This window comes from Mauremys reevesii, linkage group 3 (genome assembly GCF_016161935.1).
Source record: "Mauremys reevesii isolate NIE-2019 linkage group 3, ASM1616193v1, whole genome shotgun sequence".
NCBI lineage: Eukaryota > Metazoa > Chordata > Testudines > Geoemydidae > Mauremys > Mauremys reevesii.
The window spans coordinates 4,954,774-4,969,473 of record NC_052625.1 but is presented as its reverse complement, the minus strand read 5'-3'; the positions used below and the strand labels follow the sequence as shown (position 1 = coordinate 4,969,473).

Genomic DNA, 14,700 nt, shown 5'->3' with positions numbered 1-14,700 from the left:
ATGCATTGTCTAAATAACCCCATAAGGCTGTGTTGGGTGTTACCAACTCACAGAAAACAACTGAGCAGATAAGGGGAAAAAAATCAAATACAATGTTGAGTAAAATACTATAACACGTGTTTTAGGCTCCCCGTGCAAAAATGAATCAGCAGAGATCCAGGAGATTCAGAGCGTCAAAGGAGGGAGTGGAAGGTGCAGAAGAGAAGCAAAGAATAAGACAAGAAATTTTGACAAAAGGTACAGATGTTTGCTTCATATCTGATGCTACTCAGTAACTGATGGCTTTAAGTGTGAGAAATTGTTTTGAAATAGACATAGTTTTTAACTATAGCAGAGGCTAGATACTACAGAAAAACATAGGGCTCCATGACACTTTTTTCATTTATGTAGTGCCACAGGCATGCATGATATAGTAACTTATGAAAATACATCCTTATTCCAATGAACTTACAATCTAAAGCAGGGCTTTGGAGCTGTGCTGCAGCTCCGCTCTAGCTCCAGGCAAAAACCTGCAGCTCCGGCTCCGCTCCAAAGCCCTGATCTAAATTAAATTGCGCAAAAGAAAAATGTCCCTCCTTTCTCCCAGGCACCTCTTGATTTGTTTTAATTTTTTTAAAGTTACGTTAGGAGAGGAGGAGTGGTTGTTGTAATGGAGAGCTAATCAAAAGTGTCATGGAGGAAGAGTGAAGATGCTTGTCGCATTAAATGAGAGGCAGTGGTATAAGGCACAGCGGTGCAAGTAGGGAAAGGAGATATGGGGAGCAATATTGTGAAATGCAGAGCAGCTGGGCGTGAGTGACGAGCTGTAGTGAAGTGTATTGTTTTGATGCTGAAAATCACTTGAACTTGATGTGGAAGGAAGGTGCCCCTGAAGGAGCTGGAGGATTGATGTGACATGATCTGAATGAAAGTAAAAGGCTATTTATTTTAGCTGAAACATGCTGGCTGAATTGGAGAAGTGAGTTGGCAAGGCTGGGTGGCTACGGGCAGTCCATGTGAGACCACTATGATGTGAACAGGTGTCCTCGCATTGGACTTGGAGAAGGAGGGGAAGACTTTAGAAATGTTAGAGGGAGAAGTGACTGGATTTGGTGAGAGCTTATATGTGAAAATAGAAGAATGGGAGGAGTCAAAAGTGACCCCAAGGTTATGAGGTTGAGTGACCAGATGGATAATTAGTGTTGCCAACAATGAAATGGGATAGTGGAGAAGTTATAGGAGGAAAGTTCTTGGAAGCCAAGAACAGCTTTAGTTAGAGGAAGTCGCTTCCTAGCACATTCTGCCCAGCATCTTGTAGCAGGGAGAAGAAGTTATCTTTGCAGCTACCTGCATGAACTATTTCATGTTTGCAGTGATGGTGTAGCAGTGTTGGTCCCAGGATAGGAGAGAGAGAGAGAGGAGTGAGGTGATTTCTTTTATTAGACCATCTTTTGTTGTCAGACAAGCTTTTGAGCTTACACTTTTTTTTTCTCTCACCCACCTTGTTTGAACTACTTCATGACTATCATTAAGTCTTGTTCCTTGTTAATTCTCTGCTTATTTTGATGGAAGATAATGCAGTGGTAACAGCAGCTTGCTCTTGGGTTGGTGGGAACAAAAAATAGCTTTTATTAGAAGGGCTCGTGTTTTTTGTTCACTGTTTCAGATAAGCGATTTGTTTCTAGATAATCCTACAAAAGTGGCATTAATTTCTTATGATTTATTTTTGATGTGTTTTTGTTAAACCTTTTTCTCTAGGTGGCTTTCTTCCTCCAGAAGAAGTGAAAGAGAGATTTGACAGCAATTGTATTACACCAGTAAGTAGTCTTGTACTTTAACCAGCTACTGCTAACACCTAAATGATGGGTTAATTTATTTTCTTCTATCACCTTTTAGGGAACCGAGTTTATGGACAATCTTGCTAAATGCCTTCGCTATTACGTTGCTGATCGTTTAAACAATGACCCAGGGTGGAAAAATTTGACAGTAAGTTTCACACTTTCCTACTTCAAAAACATTAGGGTGGGTGTATTAGTCTGAACTGTAGTATGATTGAACAGTGTAAATTTAAACAGTAGATTAGCCTTGTCTTCTGGCACTGTGGTGTTATTGGAGATGGGGGTGACTTGTACATCAAGGTTTTTCACCTAAGAGATACATTTCATCCTAATAACACCATCTAGTAGAGCCATTTGTTATGATTTTATATAAAAATGGAGTTTAAGGAGCACTATAATAGGATTTGATATTGGAAGCCAAGGTACATTGTCTCTAAAGATTGTATGAGTTAAGACTCTACCCTTACGTTTTCCCCCACATTCTTACAGAATGATTTTTTTTTTTTCCCTTTTTCTGTATTGGATTTTTAATTTGTGTTCTGCCTCTTGTAGGTCTCAGGCCTGAGTTCTTTCTCACTTATTGCAAGTGATTGGAAGAGAACACAATACTAAGCAACCGAAATGATTCCTATCAATTTTATTATCTTGTCTTTCTGGCTTTCCTGTTTTTCCCAGCAAGTCTTCATGCTGACTGATAGCACTGCATTCACCATGTGTTGGGAGGGCAGAATATCAGCCTCTTTAGAGACAGCTGACCATTTCATTTACCCTAGATGGGCTGTTAAAATGTGTTCTAATTGGGGAGGCATTTCCCTCCATAAACAACTGAGTTTGTGAACTTCACTGTTGGTCTGTCTGGGTACCTGTATGGTCCTCATCACAGTGGTATCTGAGTGTCTGGGATTCCAGAGTTCTAAAGGAGGTCTGTGGGGGTCTCGTGCATGTTTACATTGCTGGTTGTCCAGTGCAAGTTTTAACTGACTTTTAAACTTGCTTAGAAAACATTGGATACATTAGCTAACTGTCAGTCCTAGTAACTTTATGTACTCTATGATGAAGTTAGTGTATTATTTTAATAGAATTGGTAGAAAATCTGTTTGAATAAAGTAATTTATACGAGTGTAAATAACAAGCGACTCTCAAATTGGGTGCAATGAGTGTATAATTCATATTGAAGTAAAGGCAATTTAGATGAAATTACTAAACATTTCAAGTGTTTGGCATTCATAGGGTCAAGACACAAAGATCTTAAACGTTTGCTCACTTCTTAATGTCAACAGCACAGTTAAAAAAAAAATGTTTACATAGCTCTAAACGTTTTACAGGTTATTTTATCTGATGCGAGTGCTCCTGGTGAAGGGGAACACAAAATCATGGATTACATTAGAAGACAGAGAGGTAAGTTAACTAAAATGTGCATACTTCTATTGTATACTTGTAAGACTTGTTCAGAAGCATCGATGAAATTGTATATAATAGCTTGGTTTGAACACACTTATTTTTCTTTTGTTTAGCTCAACCAAACCATGACCCAAACACTCATCATTGTTTGTGTGGGGCTGATGGTAAGTCCTCCTCCTTTGCTAGCAATACATTTGTTGGTTAAGCTTTTTAACACGGCAGTTTCCAGATGGTGAATAAGTTAAATGCTTAGGTTGATGGATGCATTCAAAGTATCCCATGGATTGGTTAATGTATTTTTGGAAGCTCTATTTTACTTTTGGGGCAAGATCCAGTATTATCCCTAGCTGAAGAACTAATTTATACCTGTAGTATCAAACGACACTGATTTTTACAGGACAGTATTTCAAATTGTACTGAATGCACCCACATGCCTTGCTCGCAGTTGTTTAAAATGGAATACACTTGGTTCTTTAACTCCATATACAAGCCTTAATGTCTACTTTTCATTACTTTTCTTTCTTGCTCTGCTTGATAGCTGATCTGATCATGCTTGGACTAGCTACACATGAACCAAACTTCACTATAATCAGAGAAGAGTTTAAACCAAATAAACCCAAACCTTGTGGTCTTTGTAATCAGTTTGGCCATGAGGTTAAGGATTGTCAAGGCTTGCCAAGAGAGAAACAAGGAGAGGTAAGAGTTTTAACAGTTTGCAGTAGTTATTTGATTGTTAGCTCAATTGTAGAAGGGTTTAGTGTCCACAGATGGTGGGTTTGGTTTTTTCAGGGTGCGGGGAGAGAGGAAGGGGTTTGCTGAAGTACAATAGCAGTAATATCAATGGAATGCCTGACTCTTCTCTTTTTTTACTAAAAAAAAGAAAAAAGTTTGCACCACAATAAAGTGTCAGTGCAGTGCTAATTTGAAACCTGCTCACTCTTTCGTTACTAGTTAGCTGGGTAAAACTACTATTAAAGTTGATAGGCAATTTGTCAAAGTAAAAGCAGAAGGAAAAATAGTATAAAGACTTCAGGAATTGGACTTGTACCTCTATTCTTAATTCCTTTTCGATTAAACCTTTAATATTAAGCCAAAAAGTTTTAAGGTGGGCCAGCGTGTGATTAATACTTTTCCATATTCTTTTGTATTGCAGCATGATCAGTTTGCAGATTGTCCTCCTGGCTCTGAACAAGAGTTTATCTTTATCCGATTAAGTGTGCTGCGAGAGGTATGCAAAATTGTTTTGTAAAGCTGCTTTATGTAAAGTCTATTTGTAGTAGCATCTGACAAGCTTCTCAATGTCTGGGGGTTTTTTTATTGCAGTATTTGGAAAAAGAACTAACTATGGCCAGTTTACCTTTTACTTTTGATATTGAGAGAAGCGTAGATGACTGGGTCTTCATGTGTTTCTTCGTGGGGAATGACTTTCTTCCTCATTTGCCATCTTTAGAGATCAGGTATGTAAAGCAACTGTATATACAAGAATAGATTTATATACATTTGTTTCTATAGATATATCTAGCATATCTGTAAACAAGAGTGGCGTATAGACTAGAATTTAAGTATGTTTATTCTTTATTCACAGGGAGGGAGCAATTGATCGTCTGGTTGGCATATATAAAAACGTGGTGCACAAAACTGGGGTACATTTCAACTTTTTGTGTTGCTATTAAAAAAAAAAAATCCAAATTTTTCAGCGGAACCCCCTCCGCCACATGTATTCACTTGTTTGTTTTGCAGGGGTACCTCACAGAGAGTGGTTATGTCAACCTCCAGAGAGTACAGATGATCATGTTGGCTGTTGGAGAAGTTGAAGATAGCATTTTTAAAAAGAGGAAAGATGATGAGGTAAAGCATTTATGATTTTGAAGTTCAGCTTAGATGGCTTTTATGCAGTGTTTAGTAGAACTTAGGAACAGTTTTCCTTGACACGTTGCTGTCAAGCTGTCCGGAGAGGCTCGCAAGCATGAATGCCAACCTCTGGGCAGAGTGTCACCTCACTGTTTGTATGTTGTAGAACTAGATTTCACTAGCCAAGTAACAAGTGTGAACTCCTAAAGCACTGTAATATGGAGTCACAGACAACCCCTTGGGTACTCTGATCTGTCTTACCGGCCGGGTAAGCTTACCTTTGTGATAGATGGTCCCTTACACCAGGCATCATGGCTATATTGAGGTTACTCCAAGGCCCAAAGGACCAGTCGATTACCCCAGGTCAGCTGTACTTTACATCTCAAACCAAAGATGATGCTTGTAGCCAATCCTATAATACTAACTAAAGATTTATTTACTAAGAAATGAGTTATTGATAAGATTAAAGCAGATCAACGTACGTATGAGAGTCTTAGGTTCCAAAAGGTAATAGCTGCTATAATATGCTAGCTCTGTATGTCCTTTACGGTTGACCCAAGCCAAGCAGCTTGGGGATCCCTTGCTTATGCTTAGAAACTTTTGCCCTCTCTGAATTCCAAGCAACATAGTGATAACAATTCCTTCTTGACTAGTATTTTTATGCCCTTCCCCCCACGTTCAAATAGTGGGACGAGAGCTTGGGCATGTACCCTCTTCGTGGGTGTTGGGGAAGCAGTCAGCCAAGTATTTTGTCTGCTGATGTTCCACAATGGCTTGTTTGGTGTCTATAAGCCACATTTTGTAGGGGAGGTGATGACATCTCTTGTGGTAAATTTTAATATTTCACACTTGGTAATGCTTCTTTCCTTACTGGAGTTTTATAGTTACTTTTATAGTTGCAGAGAAAACACTTAAATATTACCTTATAATATGGGACACGTTATAAGCATCCTACATAAGGATGCAGGATTAGACAAGCATTTCATAAAGTCTAAACATTAAATACTTTCTTATAACTCTATCAGTTTTAACAACATTAACACAGGCAAACCAGGCCAGTTTCCAGCTGTGCATCTATCAGTGTTTAGTATGACAAGAGCTGGCATCTGGTTTGCCAGCATCATCACAGTTACCACTTTGAAGATGTCCATTGTATTGTACAATGATATAGGCAGCATGGGAGAGTTCTGAGCTCTAACAGGCACTGGAATGGTCTAAAAGATAAGATTTCACTCCACTGGGTATTTTTCAGTTCATATTTAGTTCTTTTCAATCATAATAATTTGAAAATTCTTCTTTTAAAAAACAAGCTTTTTTTTCTTGCCAATGGCCAGTAGGTGAGTGGATTTTCAAGCCCTTCATAACTCATTCATTACATTAGTTCAGGGAATGAGGCTGGCACAGTACATAACACTACTATAAAGACAGTCCTTGACTCGGAGCACTTACTTCTGTGTAAAAGCTGACCATTTGTTCACTTTTCTGCTTTGTGTCAAATCTGTTAGCTACACTGAAGGGTTCTTCAGAATTTAATATACCAATGACTATTTTCGAATTCTAAAAGCATTAACTATTAATGCTTTTTAGAATACAAAAATATTGCACTTGTTCAGTCTTGTATCACTTGTTTAAAGCTTCTTTACTTTTATGGATTTTCAGTTACATTTTCTTCCAGGGGGTAGATTTTTGACAAATTTCCTGCTAAATGTGTTGGTGGCAGCTTTGTGCGTTGTATTAAACTTAGTTAAGTTCTAGAGAAATTTATTATGTTTGTGTTGTAATCAGTAAATCAGTGCTGCTTTTTTTGTGAAGGGATCCTTCAGCTGTTTCAAGCAAATTCGACTTCTTGGTCAACAATAACTCACTACACTGCAGCATATTCCTAGCACATTGGGTTATATTTTAGAAAGTACTAAGCAAGCAATCCTAAATAGCTTATTCATAAAAAGGAGAGTCATAAAACCCCTCAATCAAGAGAACAGGACTGTGCTAAGTATCCAGTCAGAAAAACATTGTTTCAATGTTGGCAGGATGTCTTGTATGTCATAACCATAATCTACAATTCTCTCAATATGATATACCAAACTACAGTACAAACTTAGCACTTGTAGAAGAACAGGCTTTGGAGCAAGATCCAGGATCTTAAAATAAAAAAGGGCAGGAATTTTTTGAGCCACTAGCAACTGTGGCAAGAAACGTGTATCTGTGCTGAGTTACCTGTAGCACCTGAACTTCTGTAGTATCTTCACCCAGGTGGAAAGACGGGCAAAACTCTGTTTTGGCATCTTCACATATGAGCCTTAAAGGACTTGTTGTCCCAGTGCAATTTACTGAGTATTGTGAGCCATATTGAAAACCCTTCAGTTTTGGGGGATGTTTTCCATAGGATGCTAGTGTAGCTTAGAAAAGCCATAGACCAGTAATCCTAGGTAGGGGCCAGGGAAGAGTTCAGTTCAGCAAGCCTCATAGGTCAGTAGCCATGATGCCTACTCAGACTTGCTACTTAATCTTTCTTTGTGTGGTGATTAATGGAGGGACTCAGAAAATATTTTCCTAAAAGACTTGTAAGACTAGGTTACTTTAATTGACTTTACTCTTGTTTTAGGAGAACTTCAGAAGACGACAAAAAGAAAAAAGAAAAAGAATGAAGGTAAATTTAAGATCTTACTTTTACAGGCATTTTTATATTGTGACAAACAGAAGTTTAGTCTCATTTCAGTAAATCAGATAAAACTGCTGTAACAATTGCATAGTTTTTGCCTTACTGTCTTACAGTGTTTTACAAAAAACCTTTTCTTTTTTTAAAAATTGCAGCATTGAATGGAAAAATCATATAATTAAATCTAAACCTATTTAAAATGGGGGGGGGGAATTAAGTTGCTCAAGAATAACAATAAATTGGGGCCTTTGGAATATAGGTACATCTGTATAATGTGACTACAGTATCAAATACTTTACAGTACCAGTTGCACAGAGGGATTGTGCCATTGAGTTACAGTGTGTCAGCACAGAGGACAGAAGATGCGCCTCTCAATTGAGAGCCTGATTAAGAGTTTAGTAAACTGATTACAGAAAATTAAACAGTTAATGCTAAATCAAGCTTTAACCTTTAAACAGGCATATCGGACTTCCACAACAAGGTTTCCTCTGCAAATGTAACTTGGTTACATTGTGACTAAAATATATGTGCAGATTTATTCACAGTAATACAAAATACCACTTATTCACAACGGCAAAGTGTTGATTATTGATAGCCTTAACATGTACTTGTGCATGTTAAACCCTTAAAATTGCATTTAATTTACGTTTTTTGTACTAAATGTCCTTCCTAACTTTTTAGAATAGATTCTTGCATGTTCATTTGAATCTAGGATTTGTACAATAAACATGTTACTTGATAGCTCATTCAAATAGGTGTAGCTTCTTTACAATGTGATCTAATGATCCAAGAAACCCAGCAGGGCCTCACTATGCTGGGACCCTTGGCTTCAAGACAGCGTCTCTGTGCAGTACTTCTAATATGTCAGAAGCCCCCAACCGTTTCCCAGAGCTTGATGTCTCTTTCTATTTCCTTGAGGCATAAGGACTCTAGATATACAGTGGAGGAGTGTCATAGGATCATCGTCACTTCATTTAACCAAAGTTTTTCAAACTTTATAGCGCCCCTTTTCATTGAGTGTTATGTGCATATCAAGTCTAAGCTTTAAAATAAGGATCAGCTGAGTATTGCTATCAGAGTGCAAGAAAATGATTTATCACCTTCCTTGAAATGTAAATCCTATTTTTCACACTCTTAATAGCTAGATGGAGTTTTTTTAGTTAAAAAAAATATATATATTTTTTCCTTCTGATGTTTCTGGAACTTCAGTACAAAAATGTAACTTTTTGAGAGAGCATTTAATAAAACCCTTGAAAATAGGAAGCCCTGAAATTGTAAGTGCCATCTTATCCAAGGGTATATTTTATATGTATAAGATCTTGTTTAAACATACTTGTTCTAAGTGGAACTGAATAAGTAATTGTGATCGAACTCTGCTCATTTTACATTCTAGCAACTGATAATCTAAGAACTCTAAAGGAATATCAGCTATATGTGCTAATTTTTATTCTTGTAATCTCCAATATTAGATTTATATCACTGTGTGTGTATTTGCTTGCTTTTGTAGAGGGATCAGCCTTCTTTTATTCCTGGTGGCCAGTTTTCCCCTCAAGCTTTGGGGAGAGGAAATAGATCTAGTCCTCAGGCAATCAGTAACCCCAGGCAGACAGCCTATGAAATGAGAATGCAAGACAAACAGAACTCGGTGAGTGAATGTTTAGATTTTAGTTATAAATGTAAGAAGGAAAAAAGTAATGAATATACTAATGTTACAATTTACTTCTAAGCTCTTAATCACTCAATTTTTACTTTCTTTCTTGAAGAACCAACTTAACTAGTCAAGTTTTTAATCAGTTTTCCAAGGCTACTTAAGTCAAGTTTTGTTCATTTTCATATTTCAAATATCATTGATTAAATATTTCTGAAAAGGTAAATATAATGCAAAGAATGCCCTTCCAATCAAAAATAAGCACTTTTAAGCAAACTTGAATCATTATGCAAGATTATGGAGTTGAGGCTGTTATGAGCATGGGATTTAAGAACATGCCATACGTAGAAATGTAGGAAAAATAAAATCAAACTAAGCAACTGAATTGGGGTTAATTTTTTTTTATTATTCATTTTGCTAATCTTTTTATTTTTACTTCTGTCGTGGTGTGTGACATGTTGAATGCCAGATCAATAGGGCTTTCCAATCTCTAATTAGCATTAGATTAATTAATTGTTGGTGGAATATGTTCACAACCTTTTTATGGTTGTTTTTGAGGTTATAGAACAGTCACTGTAAGTGCTTTGAAATCTGTGTGGTTAATCAGATTGCCAGGAAATTTGTTGCATCTCATAGAGGCACAGGGTATGTCAGTGGTCCAAATTTGGGGCCCTTTGGCCAAGGGATTCCTGAGCCCCTGGAAAACAGCTCTTCTTAAAGTTGACAATTTCTAGCAACTCTCCCCCAACCTCCTCCCCCACCTTCCCCCACAGCAATCAAACCAGTGCTCAGGTTGTTGCACTAGGGTCTCAAATGCTTGAGGGTGATCTCTAATACAGTTGCATGCTAAGCCTCACATGTGTGTTCAGGAGCCTGATGGATTACTGTGAGCATGTGCAGACGGGTTAACAGGATTTTTAGTCTTCAGTTTCACCCTTACTGGATAGTTGAAGGTGATACGCAGTGGTCCTTCTGAACCTGACCCATCCCACCTAGTGTCATTCTGAGTCCTACCTTGGGCAGGAATTTGAAAAAGGTTGAAAGGCATATTGCTAAAATCTGTCAGGGTTGTGTGTGTTGGATGCTTGCTGGCAGTAGAGGAGGTGGGGGTGAATCTGAGTGAGAGGGGCTTGGGGTTGCATCTCGGGCAGTGGGATAAATGGAATGGGTTGTAGGGCAGGAGTAATTTGTGATCCAAATTTGGGGCTGTTTGAACAAGGGATTTGTGAGAGAGAGCTCTGTGATCCATTACACTTGTGAAGTAGGTAGATGAGCCTTAGCCTACCTAACTGGAGAAGCAGATTCTTTTTCAAATAACATTTAAACTTCATTTTCCCCCCCCCAAGGGCTGGTGGGTGCCCTGCACTCTTTTGGGGTAACCCTCAAGAATTTGAGACGCTGGTGCGATGATCTGAGCCCTGGCTTGATCTCTGTGTCTTAAAGCTGGCCTATTTTGGCCGTATATTTAGAGCACAGATAGTGATCAAACCAGGGCTCAGATCATTGCACCATGGCCTCCAGTGCTTGAGGGTTAGTCCCAACAGAATACATGCCACTCATTTTGCCCTCTGGGGAAATCAAATTACAATGCTATTAGAAAAAGTTTGCTTCCCCAGTTAGGTATTCCAGCAAGCATTTTGAAGGTTCATGTGCCTCATGGATTACACCGCGCATGTGCAGTGTGAGAGTTCAAGAACGTTGCAGGGCACCTGAGCTCAAACAGGACCTCTGTAACTCCAAGGAAATGTTCTGGCCACTGAACCTGAGCAGCACACAGGTACTGAGTTCAAATCCATCCCAGGTTAGAAATTTGAGATTTAAAAAAAAACAAACAAACCCAGCTATCTCCCAAGACCAGTGAAACCCCAGTTTTACATAGTAGGGTTTTTTTCTAATTTTAAATGAAAATATTTTTCATTGGAGACATTAAATTTGGATCAATGTATAATCTATTCTGTATAGGTTCTTATACTATGCTCATATTTTGTATGATGCTGGCTAATGCCTGAGCTAGTCATGTTAGCTTTAATTTTCTGTATCCTTTAGTGATTGCCAAAAAAATAATCACACTGTGTTGGTCCATGTAGTCTCTATTCTAGCCCAGGAATGGGTATAACATCGAACTTCCACTCCAGTGCAGGCAGGAAAAAAGAAACCTCTTACAATCCTACCCCTGTGAAATGTCTGTCACAGCTGAATGTGCTGGGTTCTTTTCTTGTCTCCAACAGATGGAGATAGCATTCAGGCTGGCTGAAAAATGAGTAGTTATTGTCTCTTGGAACAATTCTGTAGACTGTCCTTTTTGTAGGATTGTTTGGTTTAGAGTGGGGTGTTCTCCAGTGGAGAGTATTTTAGTTTCTTTTCCTCTGTGCTCTGAGTGAATACACCTGTGAAGTTGTAGGAAAAATGGCAGTTTAACTATCAAATAGTGTACCTTTCAACTTATTTTCAATCTTAGTGCAATGGAGCAGGGGTTCTCAATCTGGGGGTCAGGACCCCTCAGGCGGTTGCGAGGTAATTACATGGCGGGCCGTGAGCTGTCAGCCTCCACTCCAAACCCTGCTTTGCCTCCAGCATTTATAATCATGTTAAATATATTAAAAAGTGTTTTTAATTTATGGGGGGGTCGCACTCAGAGGCTTGCTATCTGAAAGGGGTCACCAGTACAGAAGTTTGAGGACCACTGCAGTAGAGTGTATTAAAAATACTCATCCAATTGTATACTTTAGTATTGGTTGTCAGTGTTACATACTGAATGACTCTTTGCACATACATAAGCTGTTTAGCTCTGCTTCGTTCAGTGGACCTTAGAAGATGTCCACACTTAATATGCACCTAAGTCAGGCAGCTCTACATTATGTACAGTCTCCCTTTTGAGCACTAGTGGTAAGAAATATCTACTGTGTATGTGCAAATTGTTCTCCCCTGCCTAGTGCCTTGTAACTTAGCCAAGTTCCAACCAGTTTTTGCAAAGGCTCCCTTCACAATGGCCAGGTTTGAACTTCCTAGATTCTGTTTCAGCTATAGTGCTGTTCAAAACTCAACTTTATATAATCAGAGGAATAGCTTCCCTGCTGCCCCAAATATATAAAAATAAAGACTGAACTGCTAATTATTTATACTTTCTAAAAAATTTATCTATTTAGTTACAAATTTCCCATACCTGCCTACGGCAAAACTTTTGGAAAGTTGAGTGACTGAAAACTAGAGGTGGTTGTTATGGAAACATTTAACCAGACTTGACTATAGAAAAGTCACTCGTATGCAATGTATAGTGAGGATTCCCCTTTGGCTCTATTTGCCCATCCAAACAGTAAATGTACATTTCAATAAACATTTCTCTATTGCTAATAAGTATTTTTTGTCTGGTAAGCCTGGGTAAATAAAAGTTTGCCATTTTAATTTACTACTCGCTTTAATCCTGAAATTTTGTATTTTAAAGCAAAAGATGCATAAAAATTGTTCGTTTGAGGCTTTCATCAGAATTTTAACTTCCTAGCTCTTGTCAGTTTGTCACAATCTTCAGTGTTTGTTTTATTTATCTTAAATATCTTCTAACTGTGAGCTGCAGAAATGAAAGAGACTTCCTAAAACTCTACTTTCTTCCATGTTAAGATACTTTTATTTGAATAGAGCTCACTTGCAATTTGCAGAAATATTTTAAATTTGGCTGCCAGTTCTGTAAATTCTAAGTCATCTTTATATTATAGTCTGCACATGTGACCTGTTTTGCTGCAGTCATAAACAGAAGTCATAAAATAAGCCTTGTATCCAATTGTTTTTTTTATTCCTACTGTTAGACTGGACTATACCAAATGTTTTGTGTTTTGTCACAGAATTTCATGTTTTGTTGTTGGTTTTTGTTTTTACATTCCAATGTTTGATTCCTATTATAAAGACCTATTTTATGCTAGTGGACTTCCTAATATTTTAGGATTGTGTAGCATGTAGTTTTTTGTTTTTGTTTTAAGTAAAAATAACAAATTTTCTTAATTCTTCACACAAAACCATTAATTTTTAATGAATATGAAATGCATAATAAAACCCCTTTTTCCTGTGTTTATATCTGATTATATCCCTAGACTCCTTCTTCATCTCCTAATACTAGTTTCACTTCTGATGGCACCCCGTCCCCCGCAGGAGGAATTAAGCGCAAAGCAGAAGACAGTGACAGTGAACCTGAGCCAGAGGATAATATCAGGTGAAGCCATTTTTTGTAGCACTTTGTTAGCAAATTGCTGAAGTAGATGCAGCCTAATTAATGCTATTTAGCTTAGAGCAGCAGTGCCTTCAGATGCTTTCCTATGATCTTTTTATCCATGAGTAATTAATGTGGAGGGTTAGAATATTCAGTAAATTCCAGTGAGATGTGTAAGCTATAGCTGTTAAATCTAAGTATCTAGATTAGTATGCATACAGGTTTTTGTCCTCCAAGCCACTACTCCCTTTGAGACCAAGCGCTAAATTGGCTAGACATTCAGTGTTTAGCTTTGATTATGTGAGCTGAATGCCACTGTTTTGCAATTGAATTTTTGAGCTATTTAACCCATAAAGTTCAGTTATACTAGGTGGGTAGCTTTATTTATATTGATTACCAAAATATGTTTTTTGGATTTTTTAAATATTGATTTTATATTGGGTAGGTGTGTTAGCTATGAGCAAGATGCCCTTTGATTAAATAAATGAATAAGGTAGGAATAAGGTGAAAGCAGGTTTAGTGAACTCACATAAGGTTTGAACCAAGATCTCAAAAGGTGAAAGGCTAGAAAAGTCCACTGTCACTTCATTCCCTATTTAGAATAGCGTCATGAGAAATGTACCAATTGGGGTTTGGGTTTTTCTGCGGCGGGGGAGGGAGAACCTAGCTATAGAGAAGAAGAAAAGTTTATTTAAGTGTCACACATTAAAATCTTAGTAGGGTGCAAAGTTTGGGTAACACATTCATCACTGCATCCTGCATTCCATATTTGATCAGTGTCCTTTGATCTTATGCCAAACTATTTTTCTTTTCTTTCCTGTGCTTTCACACTGAAGTATAAATCAGCAAGCAGGAAACCTTGATTTAAATATTTGTGATATTTTTGCATTTATACTTATTAATTTTCCTAAAGATAGGTTTATTCTCATTTGGTGCAAATAAACATGTTTTAATATATATAGACCAAATATAGCCATTACACTAAATTGGTTGTTACTTTTTGCTAACCAGGATGCATTGTCTGTACATATTTATTTAAGCAAATACATAGCTCATCATACATTTATTCATGTTCTTAATTTTTACATTTTTATTATGTTAGGAAAATTTTGGACGAACCATTTCT

At 37.6% G+C, this 14,700-nt stretch overlaps 1 protein-coding gene across 2 annotated transcripts in view; it reads left to right on the top strand.

The window, feature by feature from the left end:
- Positions 1–14,700, top strand: part of XRN2 (5'-3' exoribonuclease 2) — an 87,433-nt gene that overhangs the window by 17,489 nt on the left and 55,244 nt on the right. For both annotated transcript variants that reach the window (XM_039528775.1, XM_039528776.1), the window contains 13 exons: positions 126–237; positions 1,738–1,796; positions 1,876–1,965; positions 3,143–3,215; positions 3,332–3,382; positions 3,757–3,914; positions 4,372–4,446; positions 4,542–4,675; positions 4,804–4,861; positions 4,959–5,066; positions 7,675–7,719; positions 9,236–9,373; positions 13,459–13,577. In XM_039528775.1, the coding sequence (XP_039384709.1) occupies positions 126–237; positions 1,738–1,796; positions 1,876–1,965; positions 3,143–3,215; positions 3,332–3,382; positions 3,757–3,914; positions 4,372–4,446; positions 4,542–4,675; positions 4,804–4,861; positions 4,959–5,066; positions 7,675–7,719; positions 9,236–9,373; positions 13,459–13,577 (1,220 nt within the window). The remainder of the gene's footprint in view (positions 1–125; positions 238–1,737; positions 1,797–1,875; positions 1,966–3,142; positions 3,216–3,331; positions 3,383–3,756; positions 3,915–4,371; positions 4,447–4,541; positions 4,676–4,803; positions 4,862–4,958; positions 5,067–7,674; positions 7,720–9,235; positions 9,374–13,458; positions 13,578–14,700) is intronic.